The sequence below is a fragment of the Pseudonaja textilis genome, chromosome 3 (genome assembly GCF_049901715.1).
Source record: "Pseudonaja textilis isolate UNSWEBS1 chromosome 3, rPseTex1.2, whole genome shotgun sequence".
Lineage (NCBI taxonomy): Eukaryota > Metazoa > Chordata > Lepidosauria > Squamata > Elapidae > Pseudonaja > Pseudonaja textilis.
This window is the reverse complement of record NC_141992.1, coordinates 185,180,684-185,195,693: the sequence shown is the minus strand read 5'-3', so window position 1 is coordinate 185,195,693 and position 15,010 is coordinate 185,180,684. Positions and strand designations below refer to the sequence as shown.

Sequence of the window (15,010 nt, the reverse complement as noted above, 5' to 3'; positions counted from 1 at the left end):
AAATTGAGGACTAACTATATATTCCTATTGATTTTAAATTGTAAGTCCAGGGTCCTAGTTAGTTTTTGGCTTATGAAATTGCAAAATGCATTCAGTATTGGTGGAATATATCATTTTACACAGATAAGTAAATGATACTAGCAAACTGAGGCTTATATTATGTAGGTAATTGATACTTATCACATGGAGAATGTTCCCTTTGATTCCAAGTTACAAATAACTCTTTAAAAGTCCAAGCTAAGCTTTCAAACCAGTTATCTGTCAGGCCATCATCCTTACCGTTTCCTCCCCATGACCACCGTCAGCCTTCATATATGTCACCCTGAACTGGGAAACACTGAGGTCCGTAATGTCCCATTTGACTTTCAAACTTGAGGTAGTTTCATCTTCGACCATGAGATTTTTTATTCCTGTCCGAAAGACTACAAGAGCAACAGACACTTTACACAGCTTTAAATCTTTTGAAGCATCCAGTCTGGATATCAAAGGATACTAACATTTCTTCACCACTCCAGTGAGCTATTTTACAGCAAATCATAAAATACAATCATTCTAAGAATTCTAAGCATCTTTGCTCAGAGTAAAGCTAAAGGTTTCCCCTGTCCAGTTATGTCCAACTGTAGAGGGTGGTACTCATCTCCATTTCTTAGACAAGGGAGCCAGCATTGTCTAAAGACTATTCTATAGTCATGTGTCCAGCATTACTATATGTCAAGGCACATAGAATACGATTACTTTCCCACCAAAGTGGTGGCAATAGCAATTATACTTATTTGCTGCTTCACAGTGCTTTACAGCCCTCTCTAAGCGGTTTACAGAGTCAGCATATTGCCCCCAACAATTCGGGTCCTCATTTTACTGACCTCGGAAGGATGGAAGTCTGAGACAACCTTGAGTCTGGTGAGATTCGAACTGCTGAGCTGCAGGCAGCTGGCAGTCAGCAGAAGTAGCCTCCAGTGCTGCTTTCTAACCACTGCACAACCATGGCTCTTAAGTGGTACCTATTTATCTACTCACATTTGCATGCTTTCAAACTGTTAGCTGGGCAAGAGCTGGGGCAAGGAATGGGAGCTCACCCCATCGCATGGCATCCAGGTTTCAAACCAAGACTGGCAGCTTTCCAGGCTGACAATCTCAGCATCTTTAACCACTGAGTCATCGTAACCCCTTGGTCTGAGTAATGTTAATGAATCACTTCTTGACTTACATTTGTGTTCATTTTTTAAAATATATTTTGTACCTGCTGTTGTAGGCTGAGTAGTAGTAGTACTTTCTGTAGTAATAGTAGTAACTTCAGTAGTCAGTATTTCAACTGGAAAAAAGCAACACAACAAGCATGTTTTCAGACAGAATACCATACTAACAACAGCTCCTATATGTTTCTTGTGTAGGTTTATCTATATGGCACAATGATGCAGAATATTGTGACTGAAGAAGATAAAGTCCGGTTGAACTGAAATTAAAGCAAAATCTGGACTAACTGGCAGAATTTTAAAAGAAAGAACTCAAGATGGAGCTATATTAGGAGGAGAGAGTTATTTCCAAGATGATCAAATTTCACTAATAAAGGAGAATATTTGTAGCTCAGGATTGACATGAGGAGTCCTTGGTGCTCTCTGATCTTGCTTGTTTTCTTGCAGATGTTGTATTACCCAAACTAGTTAACATCAACAGTTCTAATGATCAGATTAGTACCCAAACTAGGTAACACCACCAGATTAGACTGATGATGTTACCTAGTTTGGAAAAAGAAACATCTACAAGAAAACACACAAGCTCAGAGTGCACCAAGGAGGACTCCTCAGATCAAATTTCAACTCAGCATCTCTTCTGAATGTTTAGACCAATGGTGGGATTAAAAAAAACTGCTACCAGTTCTGTGGGCATGGTTTGGTGGGCGTGACTTGGTGGGCGTGGCAGGGGAAGGATACTGCAAAATCCCATTGCCTCCCCAACCCACTAACCTGCTTTCCAGCTCTGTTCTCCTGCAACAAAAGAAGACCCAACCAATCTACTGGGACTACTGGGGCTCTCCAAACTACTCAAAATTTCTGCTAACGGTTCTCCAGAACTGGTCAGAACCTGCTAGAATACCACCTCTGGTCTAGACTAGTATTCTCAACCCGGGCCCCTTGAAGATAGGTGGATTTCAACACCCAGAATCCCCCAACCAGCCATGAAACATCTCTTCAGACAAAGTAGATTACATTTCAGTAGCCAAATGAATATAAATGAGCATACTGTTCTATACATTAGGACTTCAAGTAAGAAGACAGAGGTACCAGATACTTCTGAGCATTGGCTTTTTAAAGTAAAGTATATACTGAGAAATATATAGGAAGGATAACCATAGTATTTCCCATCTTACGTGTGCTCCCAAGTACAGCAACAACATCGCTTTCACTTTCATCATCAAAGAGGGCCACCAAGGACACCTCATATTCCATATCAGGCAGCAAGCCTTCAATTTCATAGGTGTCCACATCTCCACTTAAGATGATCTGAAACAGATAGAACGGGAGGTTTAGAAGGCAGAGAAGTGAATTATACTTCTTTTGGAACCTGCCGGGGTATACCTAATTCATTTTCCACATTCGAGAAACATTGAGAAATGTTCTTCCCATCTCTTGATGAACGAATTGATCTGCGTTGAATAACCATTAAGCATGCTCATTCTTCGTTTAGCTCCTTTAATTGCTGACTCTCTAACTTTGTGCTTATTATTTATTTATTAAACACATATACACAGCTGCCCAATTCACACATAGGTGATTCCAGATTTTTTTTTTTTTACAAAATTTGCTGTATAATAAAAATCAATTTTAAAAGCCCCCATCCAGAGTAACAACAGCACAATCAAATCAGTCACGCTCCAGTTCCATTCGTAGTCCCCAGGACCACTGAAAGTTAGGGCCTTTCGGAAAAGCAACAGGGTAGGAGCCAACCATACTTTGGGAGAAGGTGCAAAATACTTGTGCAAATATTCCTTGAGACATTTTCCTCAAAGAATTTCTCTTGGCACTGCTTTGGCTTCATAAGGAGCCAGGCAAATGAGTTTTTAAGTAGAATATAGCAAAAGAGAGACAGTTTGGTCTTTTTGTTGAGACGCCACACTACAAAGTGGGAGACTGTGAATTCTAGTACCACCTTAGACATGAAAGCCAGGTGAATGTCTATGGGCCAATCACCAGGAGACCATGAGTTCTAGTCCCACCTCAGGTATGAAAGCCAGCTGGGTAACTTTGGGCCAATCACAAGGAGATGCTGAATTCTAGTCCCGCCTTAGGCATGAAAGCCAGCTACATAACTTGGGGCCTGTCACTCTCTCTCAGCCCAAGTCACCTCACAGGGTTGTTGTTATGGGAAAAACAGGAGGAGGAATGTGTGTTGGATACAGTATATTCGTTACCTTGAGTTATTTGTAAAACTAATAAAAATAGGATACAACTCTATATATATATTAAAGTGAAATACCACTCACGTATCATCACAAAATCTCCAGAACTGTAAAGCCTAAAAACTTGAAATTTGGCACATATGTTCCTCTTGGCTTCTAGGTGCTCACTAAGACATGATTTTTCAAAATGACCATCAGAGCATTAGTATTTCCTATATTATTATTAACACGCTCTGTTGCTAAGGAGTTTTACTCCCCCTCCCCACCTGAAAAGAAATCTGTTCCAAATGCAAAACACAAGCAGAGGAGAGGAGTTTCAGCTTTAGTTTCACAGCACCAAGCAACTTTAGTACAGAACAGTTGAGCTAAGCCACGCTCAGGCTCCTTGCTGTCTCCTTCTTGCTCACACAGCAAATACTGTTTCAGTTTCCAAACAGCTCTCAACTCTCTCACATACTGACAGGATGCTAGAATACCGACGGATGCTGGTAGGCAGAATTTTTTTCCCTTATTTTCCACCCCCCAAATTAAGCCCGACCATGTAGTTTCGTAGTGAAGCACGGGTATCGAGCTAGTAAATAAATAAACAGACAATCAATTGCTTGCATGCTTTTCACCAACGTACTCATCTATTTCAATCATGACGTCTACTGAGACTCTGCTTCTTAAAATGCACAAAACACAGTCTGTCACCAGCAGTTCAGCTTGCTATAAGAAAAAGCACGTAAAGGCCAGGAACATCCTTACCTCGTCAGCTTCCTCGCCAGCCAATGGGATCCATGCTAGACGATAAAGAGCCACATCAGAGGATGGTGGCTTCCAGGTTACGGTTAAACTTTCAGTAGATACTTCAATAATTTCCAAAAATTCAGGTGATGGAACTTTCTCTGCAAGATAAGATAAAAGAAAAAAAAACTGAAGGATTCCAAATGTGTCTGGATCAAGTTAACTTTGTTCCCTAAACATGATATCTGAAATTGCTTCCAACTCTATGGAATATAAACAGACACAGGAAACTTTCTACAGACTTTTTAAAAGTTGAACTGATTGGCCAATTATAATTGCGCATATATTACTGTACTAAAAGCAATGTTCATGAAACAATGACGATTTACAGGTCGTCCTCAATTTCCAAAATTTTCATTGCTAAGCAAGACAGCTATTAAGTGAGTTGTACCCCCATTTCATTACCTATTTTGCTACGGAATCACTGCAGTTGTTCAATGAATCACGTGGTTCATTTAACGTGGTTGTTAAATTTATCTGGCTTCCCCTGTTGACTTTTGCTTGTCAAAGGCCAGCTGGGAAGATTAGAAATGGTGACCCCAGGACACTGCAATTGTCATAAATACATGCCAGTTGCCAAGTGCCTGAATTTTGATCACATGACCATAGGGATGCTACAAGAGTTGTAAGCATGAAAAGCTATCATAAGTCACGTTTTTCAGTGTCATTGTTGTAAGTTTGAACAGTCACTAAATGAACAGCTGTAAGTCAAGGCTACCTATATAGAAAAAAAGTTGAAAATTAGAAACCGACTTGTTTTCTGCAATTCTATATATTCTCTTCTGTTGGAATAAGTTATTTGCATTTTTCCCTTTTTTTCTGAAAGCAGAAATAAATCAGAGGATGGCAAAATCCTTCTAAGTGGCTCTTTTGTTTCTCCCTTGAGATGCTTAAAAGTTCTAAAAAGTAATCAAATTATGTTTGCAATTTTTCTTTTTAAAAAGCCTCTGCAATCAGAAAGTAAAGTCTGCACTACTCCTACTATTAACCTTCTCATCACTCCTTATCACCCATCCCCGCCCACTTGTGACTGTATGACTGTAACTTTGTCACTTGTATCCTTACGATTTATATTGACTGTTTCCTAGTATGATTTGATTGCTGATTGTACCCTATGACTATCATTAAGTGTTGTACCTTATGATTAACTCTTGATGAATGTATCTTTACTTTTAGGTATACTGAGAGTATTTGCACCAAGACAAATTCCTTGTGTGTCCAATCACACTTGGCCAGTAAAGAATTCTATTCTATTCTTTCTGTTTTGTTCTATTCTATTCTATTCTATTCTATTCTATTCTATTCTATTCTATTCTATTCTATTCTATTCTAATATCTTTGTGAAGAATTTATGAAGTGTTTGGCTGTATCTACATAATTTGTTCAGGAACTGGCACACCATAACTTGACTTCAAGCATGCTGCATTCACATTTCTCTTTCTTCTTGTAGCAGCCCAACTTTAACCAAGATATTGGGCCATGTTTTCATCTGCATTTGTTTTCAATAATATAAGGTTTCCAAGCTGTCAAGTGTATAAATTGAGAGCTATAATCTCCTTTTCTTAAGAAAATATTAATAAACCCAAATGTTCCTTCCAAAAGAGTAGAACAATATTGGGACTATAGCTAGACTGCTTTCAAAACTTCTGGTAGCAGGCCCAAGAAGGTCCCACAATCCATCTGCACCCTGATTCAGGTGACCCTGAGGCTACAGATAAATCCCCAAGGGGCCTCAACGATTCCCAGTGAACGAATGACTGATCCTCAGAGTGCAAATGACTAGATGACTGCAAAGAATACAAATCCTTCTGTTCCACACCATTCAGTTAGAATGAAAGAAGCTTCTTGGATGAGAAGCAAAATGTTTTCAAGGGGGAGAAAAACCCAGAAGATCCAATTGCCTTTTGGAAAAGCACCCTTGGGAGAACTATGACCTGGATGATAGAGAATCTCCATGGACATGCAGCGAGACTTACTTGTGCTAAAGCTGCCCGTCAGTGGCTCAGACTGACCCTCGCTATAGAGGGAGAAAACGGCTACAGTATATTCAGTGAGAGATGTCAAGCTCTTCAAAATATGTGCTGACACTTGATCAACTTCTTCCTACATCCCGGAGGCGACAGGAATGAGAAAAATGATTACAAATCCACGTCTACATGAGGATGGAAAATCCATATCTACGTCAAAAATAGAAAAGAGGCTTGGTCTAATTCTTCACCCAGAGACTTCTTCACAGATGAAAAAGAAAACTCAGGTTAGAGACTCCAGGCTGCATCAATCAGCGTCTTGGCAAATTTCCCATCTTATAGAAAGGAGCAATCTGTTTGCTCCCCTTTAGCTAAATGGAAAGGAGAAGAGGAGAAAAGGGGGCAGGTGCCAACAGATTCTTCATCCAGGGATGGATGGAATCAGAGTGTTATACAAATCACTACGGTTAGTCCTTGATTTATGCCCACAGCTAAGCCCCAAATTTCTGTTGCTAACCGAGACAGTTATTAAGCAAGTTTTTCCCCATTTAGCGACCATTCTTGCCATGGTTGTTAAGTGAATCACTGCAGCTGTTTCGTTAGTAACAGGGTTGTTAAGTGAACCTGGCTTCCACATTGACTTTGCTTGTCAAAAGGTTGTTAAAGGTGATCACATGACATTGGGACACTGCCACCGTCATAAATACATTGTGGCTTGGATTGTGATACAAGCCCCCACCAGGTTGCATATGTTGACAGTCCAAGGGACACCACTGCTAGAAGGGCAAACTTGGTTGAACTTGTCGATTTTATCCAAAAGGAGAAAAGGAAGGAAGGAATTACTCTGTTGAACACCTGAGCATTTACAGACCAGATGCCCTTCCTGATGCCTACACAGAGTTCACAGCAGATAGACTTTTTTTTTTCTGTGAACCCTGGGAGAGAAACATCTGCTGCTACCTAGGCTCAAACTCCCAACCTTCCAAGTGGGAGGCAAGCGTCTTTTCCACCATGGCACTCATTATTATCATTATTCCACACTAAAGTTAAAAAAAGAAGAAAAAAAACCCCAAAGATCTCCTCTTTCACAACAGTGAATCCAGCAACTCCATATGAAATGGACAGGAGAAAACAGCGAACGTGGTGGTGATCAGCCCCACAGCACCCACAGCATAGACATCAGTTAACTGGAATGAAGGCATTTCTTTAAGAAGACCTGAAGTGCCGCAAGTGAACTGGACTGTCCTGTTTATTGTAGCCAAGAGGAAACACGTTATTTCTGATGAAACTCAGATAGCGGTCACCTTCCCAACAGCCATGGGGGTGGGCTAAGGATGACATCATCCACTACACCCAAACTGATTGGTGGTTCATCCTCTCATCAGGGTAACCAGAAAGTGGGGGTTAGCCCTAAAGTTAATTGAGTGGGTGCTGATGTCAGCATGATACAATCACCCTTGGCCCAGGTATTCAAACAGGACCATGATGTCAGAGACCATCAGTCAGCCTAATGGGCTGAGGGGAAAAAAAAATAAACAGAACAACCCCAGGACATGTGTTTATTATTTTTGTTTTGTTTTAAAAGTGCCCCAAAAGGAATATATCTGTTTATGAGCCAAACAGCTGTTCCTCAATTTTCTTTCAGCTTCACCTGATGGGAAGGAAAAAAAATGGCTGCAAGTTAAAATGGACTCTGGGGGGGGAAAAATATGCATTGGCTGTTTCTCGAGGGTGACATCCCTGGAATATTTATAATGTTCTGGACAGGCCAGATGGAGACCTTATTCCCCTGGTCCAGTGGCCGCATGCTTCCAATTCAAGATTCTCCAGTTAAATTTCCTGTTTCACGTAGGCTGGGAGAACCAGCTGGTTCAGTTATTAGAGGTGAAGAGAGGTTGAGAGCTAGAAAGAAATCTAGATTTTCTTTTTTCTTTATTAGAAAGCCATTTTTCCCAAGGCAGAAATGGTGAAACTGTCAATAAACAACTCATACCTAGTACACAAGAAGAGGTTTTTCCTGAACACCATCACTCTGCTAACAAATAATTCCCTCAACACTGTCCAACTCTATACAAATACATTTACAAATAGCACTACTACTACTATTAATCTTCTCATTGTTCCTTATCGCCCATCCCCTCCCATTTGTGACTGTATGACATAACTTTGTCGTTTGTACTGACTGTTTCCTAGTATGATATGATTGCTTATTGTACCCTATGACTATTATTAAGTGTTGTACCCAGTGGCGGTATTCTATTGGTTCAGCCCGGTTCAGCCCGGTTTGGCTGAGTCTGTAGCGGCGATGAGCAGCGGAGACTGAACTAGTTCTCTCCACTGCTCTGCTGTTGGGCCCACCTGCCCACTTGGGCTCCCATATTCATCTTTATCCTCTGCTTTTGAAGCACAGCTGCTTTGCATGGCACAACAGAGTGCCACGTAGCAACTGCTGAAGTGACCGGGACAGTGCAGGCATGCAGGAGGAGAGTTGGAACACCTCTGCACCTGCGGAAATACCTGTGCACCTGCATAAAGTGTGGCGCACACGGGCACACAGTGTGTGCACGTGTGCAAAGCGCACCCACCAAGCCACACACACCAAACTGGTGGTAAAACTTTTTGAATCCCACCACTGGTTGTACCTTCTGATTCTTGATTCTTGACAAATGTATCTTTTCTTTTATGTACACTGAGAGCGTTTGCACCAAGACAAATTCCTTGTGTGTCTAATCACACTTGGCCAAGAAAGAATTCTATTCTATTTTATTCTATTTTATTCTATTTTATTCTATTTTATTTTATTTTATTCTATTCTATTCTATTCTATTCTATTCTATTCTATTCTATTCTACTCCACTCTACTCTATTCAAAGCACGAGAAGCATAAAGTGAGCCTTTTGTTACACTGTGAAAATGGCCAGAGGAAAAGGCATTGTGTTTAAACCCACAAGGGTCTAAAACAGGGGCAACAGGCCTGTTGCATCTTGTTACAGCTACAAAGATTCTTTACAAGCTGTGTCATGTTGAAATTCTGGAAAGCCTCAGCCAATTTCTTGCCAGGGGAAGGAGAGAGCCAGACAAGGAGGGAATGGAGAGATGTGTGTGCCAAGGATTATAAAGAAATGTTTATTGAAAAAGATGTAGATCTATATCAGCTTGGATGAGGAGTTTGCACGGATGGAGTGTTCTCAGAATTTATAGCAGTGAGGACTGCCTTGGGTAGGTGTTGTTCAGCCTCAGCAACCTAAGGATGTCTGGACTTCAACTCCCAGAATTCCACAGGCAGCCTTGAAGTCCACCTACCTCACGGGTGTCAAACTCGCCACATTGCGTTGCTGTCACGTGACATATCGTGATGGTTTTCCCCTTCACGGAGCTGGGGTGGGTGTGGAGCATCTGGCCCGTGGGCTGCCAGTTTGACACTCCTGACTTAGTTTAAAGTTGCTAAGGTTGAGCAACATTGAACTAGAGAGTCTAGGACACGGGTGTCAAACTCGCCACGTCATGTTGCTGTCATGTGATGTTTCACAATGTTTTCCCCCTTCACGGAGCTGGGTGGGTGTGGCTGGTGCGCGACTCATCCAGCCCGTGGGCCACCAGTTTGATACACCTGGTCTAGGATAATAGGCTTGGGGCCACTGGACCATGGGAGTAAGATCTCCATTCTGGTCTGCCCAGAACATTATACATATTTCAGGGATTTCACCCCAGAAAAACAACCCATGAATATTTTTCCAGAGTCCATTTTGTTTGCTGCTATTTTTCCATCTCATCAGTTGAACCTCTATCATTATTTCTATCTGTCCATCCATCCAGTCATTCATCCCTCCATCCAGCCATTATCCCAGAAGGCAATAACAAATTAATTATTTTTGTTTTTTAGCAAACTAATTCTTTATATGCTGAGAAAAAAAACATGGACATGTCCATTTAGACACTGGTAAGTCAAGTTTCATTTAAAGAAGACTGCCTTTTCTTTTCTTAGCATATTATACCATTTACATTGAATAAAACAAACATTTAAAGAAAAGCACCTCAAACCCTACATGATGGTTGATTGTAAAGCACAAAATTACTTCATCATGCCATTGCTTGGAAAGAGAATATGAAAAATGGGAGGTGGGAAACTAATGGCTTGAATAATTAAAGAAGAGATTTTTTAAAAATTGAGCCATATGCAAAATATAACAAAAACAATGTACTTATATAGGGAATTCAAATTTCATTGAAGAGGAAGCTACAAATGCTTTCTCAAACCTTTGAGAAGGACCCGTTTACCCCACTTTGATAACTCTTCTTAAACAAAGAAGTTAATCTAACTGCTATTATATGAGTTATTGCCAGACTGGGGGGCGGGGGGATATTGGTTCCACAGAAAAGTTCTGTTTTAAAGTTCTTCCTGTTTATTCTTTTAAAAATCTGCTTACCTCATTAGTTTCGGTCCCATCTGTCTTAACGTACATAATGCGATAGCCTTTGACCTTTGGGGAAGCTGGATCCCAAGCTATTTTGGCTGAGTTGTGATCCACATTTGAAAACTTCAAATTTCTTGGTGGACTTAAAGGCACTTGAAAATGGAAATGAATCTGTGTTACAAATAATATCTTTCTTTTTCGGTCAGTCGACCTATTGTGATATATGGCTTCCAGTTGACATTAAGCATACAACACTATGTGTTTGATATAAAATCTGATCATGTTCAATGCAGTGCCCTCACCCAAGAAAATTCACATTGTATGGCTATTGGTGGGATTTTGTCACGTGTATGGCTTGAGTTATATGGTTTGTTACTTGTGTAAATATGCTAGACTTTACAGCAAACTAAATCCCAGGCTTCAATAATTTTAGCAATGAGTTCTATGCCCTGTTGCTGGGTGGGTGTGGCCATGCTGGGTGTGGCTTAGACAGCCTCCTGCACCATGGTGGTGGTGGGTGTTTTTGCCTTCCCCAGGCTCTGGAGGCTTTCCTTGACTGGGTGGGTGAAAATGGCCTCCCCGGGCTCCGGAGGCTCTCTGGAAGCCAGAAGCAGACTTGTTTCCAGCCTTCCCGAACTTCCAGGAGGCCCGTTTTTCACCCTCCCCATGTTGTGAATGCTCCAACAACGGAACATTAAGAAGAGATTAGATTGGACAACTGTTTTTCTGAAATGGTATATGGTTTCCTGAGCAGTGGGACAGCAGGTTTCCTGAGCAGGGAATTTCCTAAGCAGGCAGTTAGACTGGAAGACCTCCAAGGTCCCTTCCAATTCTGTTATTCACTCAGAAACAATGAGAACTTCTTAGATATTTCAAGACGTTCACTTGGAACGATTCTATATTCTAACACCTTCTTCTTCATCCCCAGTTTGACCCTACATCGGATTATCTCAAATCCTTCCAAATTCCCCCATTTCCTGCTTTCCATGAAGGCTCAGTTCCTACTCATGTTTTTTTTTTTTTATTCAGGAGGCTGAAATCCATTCTACTCCATGTTAACTCTATCTCTGTTTCCACAAAAATCAATTTGGTGGCCAATTCAACATCTCAATTTTCATTAATAAGCATCAAAAGGTAAACTCTCCTATGCCCCATGTCACAAAACATTCCAGGGTCAGAGGCAGTGGTGTATTAACCATTAAGCAAACTAAGCACATGCTTAGGGCACCAAGCCCAAAGGGGGTATCAAAAAAACCTTTATGTAGCCTAAGATTGCCTTCGTTTGTACAGTATGTACAAAGGAGTGAGGCACAAAGATTTGTCAGTGCTTAGGGCACCAGTGAGCCTTAATTCACCACTGGTCAGAGGTAAAAACAGCTAAGAATGAAAAAAAAAAACTGTCCACAAACATTATGCTTCCTGCAATAACTCAGTTTTCTGCTCCTGGACTAAAACGTGGCCTCTATTAGATTCATACATTTAGTTCTTTACAAGACAAACATACAACTCAGTTCTCACAGTATGCATCTACGTGTGAGGAAACAGTGAGTGCTTGACAATTTGAATTAAAGGAAACCTAGCCAATATGGAAAAATTCAAATCACTCTCAAACACAGTTTTCCAAAGTTGTTATAAATTATGTTTTGAAAGTGGTACTGACACATGAACACATGTTGTATGCTTAAACTATGAACTATTTTAATATGGAAAGTTTGGATCCCTTCATAGCATTTCTAGTCACACACACAAAAAAACCCCAATGAAAAGATAGTACAGCCATTTTTTTACACTGGAATTTAGCAAAGCATGAAGTGTTATATGAGTATACATATTTTAGAGAAATTGTACCCATCTTATGTTTGGCTTCACCTCCAGAATTCCCATTCAGTTATCTGAGAATTCTTGAATTTGAAATCTTACAATTCTTGAAAGTGTCATGATATGAAAACAAACATTAAACTTTAAAACATTAAAGATTGGGATGTAAAGAACAGGCTGCAGTTAAAATTCAATGGAATTAAAATAGATGCTATCTCACATCTATTTTAGGTGGGAAGCAAAGAAGGAATTTTAAAGGAAAATAAACTTCCAGAAACTCAAAAACCTACTGTTGGACTTCAAAACTCTAAGGAAGAATAGTCCACTGGAGTCCCTTTCTATACATGATAATAATCAGTTAATAACAAGCTGTCATAGAAATCACAAGCACCATGCGAAAGGGACACAGTTGATCTTCATGTTTCTTCCTAAACAATGCTCTAGTGACTAAGGTAGGTATTCTAAAAGGTAGTTGTGTCTGATTCCAAGGTATGGTGTTTATCTCTGTTTCTTGGCCAAGGGAACCAGCATTGTCCAAAGACAATTTCCATGGTCATGTGGCCAGCATACTTCAAAGGTGCATGGAATGCCATTACTTTCCCACCAAAGTGGTACCTATTTATCTACTTGCATTTGCATGCTTTCAAACTGCTAGGTGGGCAGGAACTGAGGCAGATAATGGGAGCTCCCATTGAGTGGTGCTTGGGTCAAAGTGAAGTTGCTGTTCATGGTGCTGTTCCTAAACAATGCCTGTAGGGATTATTATTCTACTAAAGTTTAAAGGCGTTGTTTTTCAGTCTCCAAAAGCCTTTCCAGAATTTACTCCTGGGACAAGTAGAAACACATAAAAACCACTTGCATGTTGTTTCTTGTCCTGTAAGAGGATCACTGGCTTCTTCTCCAAACATTGCATAAACGGTGACTGTATAGTCTGTGTTGGGTAGCAGACCCTCAAGTTCAACATGTGTGGAGCTCACTCCAATTTTCATCTATAAAAAATAGCAATAAAAAAAACCACTTAGACTTATATATCATTCCATAGTGCTTTACAACACTCTCTGGGTTGTTTACAATCTCAGCACATTGCCCCTACAATCTGTGTCCTCGTTGTACTGACATGGATGGAAGGCTGAGTCAACCTTGGGTTGGTCAGGATCAAACTCCTGGCTGTGAGCAGAGTTAGCCTGCAATACTGCATTCTAACCGCTGTGCCACCACAGTGATTAGAATGCAGTATTTTAATGTGAGTTCATTATTTTAAAAATATGAAATAGTAGCATATATGAGTAGAAGAGGAAGAACTTTTTCAGGACACAGAATAATTTCTGTCAAAGTAAGAAAAACAGGATTTGTGATATTAACAAGGGATTGATTCATACCACTATGTCCTGCCTGAGGATCATTTGCACAAATTAGTACTATAATGGCTTGATGGGCAGCTGTCCAATTTGTGAGAAATCCTAGAATATCAAAAACCAGCAACTGAAACCTAGTCCAAAAGGCAGAAATGTAGAACTGGGATTGCCACAATTACACAAGTCCCTTTGTACTTTCATATAATCTTCTCCATAACATTTGATCAGCTATCCTTAAAATATATAATACTGTAAATGTCACATTTGCTACTATTAATTACTGTTAATAATTTTGAGTCAGAAAAGTTTCAGATCTATACATGTTATTGATAGAGCATCTATTATAGAAAATTCAGAATGACACAACAGTTGCAAGTCAATAGATTCTTATGAAGTTGAAGATCTAATTCTTCAAGTCATTACAAATATATTGAACAGTACTTTGACTAGGCTTACTTGAAAGTTGTCTCTTGAATATGACTTTAGACAGAGCATCTTAAGATTTTTTTATTTCAATTAATTTTCTGCAAGAGACATATGCTATGTAACTTACAAAAAAACTGAATATGTTTATACATTCTTGATTCTCTTCTAGAATCTTACATGCCTTTTTAATACTACTAAGAATTCTCCCACTTGAACAAGCATGAACATAATTTCACACTAGAAATCAAGAGATAGGCTAGGTCCATTGTTTTTCTGTCAGAGTTTTTAGCCAGTTCATACTAAATACAATTTCTGTCCACACCTTAGGCAAAACTGATTTTAATTTTACTTAGGAATGTAGGACAATTTTTCTGCACACAAACATATTATATTCCACACTTGAAGCAAAGTGAAGTAGTCATTCCAAATTACACTTCTCAGAATGGTACCCTGCAGTTTGACAACATTTTAAAAATCTCTATTAGCTAAAACTCTGTTTAAAAACTCATACACGTATTGTACAAAAATGCACCAAATTAGAAAAACTAATTTGCAAAAATGGTAAACTAAGCCAAATCACAAACAAAAATGTCCAGGTTTGAATAGATATGCAGCGAAATGCATTTTAGATAGAATATAAATCTTAGCACAGAACTTTTCTTTTTAAAATCACACTCAGTGCTGTGGACTTGAATATATATTCATAGAAAAGAGCAAGCGAGAAAAAATTAAAAAACCTTTAGGGGAGAAAACATTGAAATTGGCTCTGATGTCCATCTTAAAGTCTGTATCAGCCTTTTATAAAATATATCTTGCCAAGAAACTCATAAGCAAATAATAGCTTCC

The 15,010-nt window shown here is 39.7% G+C and overlaps 1 protein-coding gene across 2 annotated transcripts in view; it reads right to left on the bottom strand.

The window, feature by feature from the left end:
• Window positions 1–15,010, bottom strand: part of COL14A1 (collagen type XIV alpha 1 chain) — a 142,261-nt gene that overhangs the window by 91,474 nt on the left and 35,777 nt on the right. For both annotated transcript variants that reach the window (XM_087931683.1, XM_026703612.2), the window contains exons 12-18: window positions 13,243–13,372; window positions 10,578–10,717; window positions 6,160–6,286; window positions 4,145–4,284; window positions 2,369–2,501; window positions 1,241–1,312; window positions 280–422 (exon numbers count right to left, since the gene is read on the bottom strand). In XM_087931683.1, the coding sequence (XP_087787809.1) occupies window positions 280–422; window positions 1,241–1,312; window positions 2,369–2,501; window positions 4,145–4,284; window positions 6,160–6,286; window positions 10,578–10,717; window positions 13,243–13,372 (885 nt within the window). The remainder of the gene's footprint in view (window positions 1–279; window positions 423–1,240; window positions 1,313–2,368; window positions 2,502–4,144; window positions 4,285–6,159; window positions 6,287–10,577; window positions 10,718–13,242; window positions 13,373–15,010) is intronic.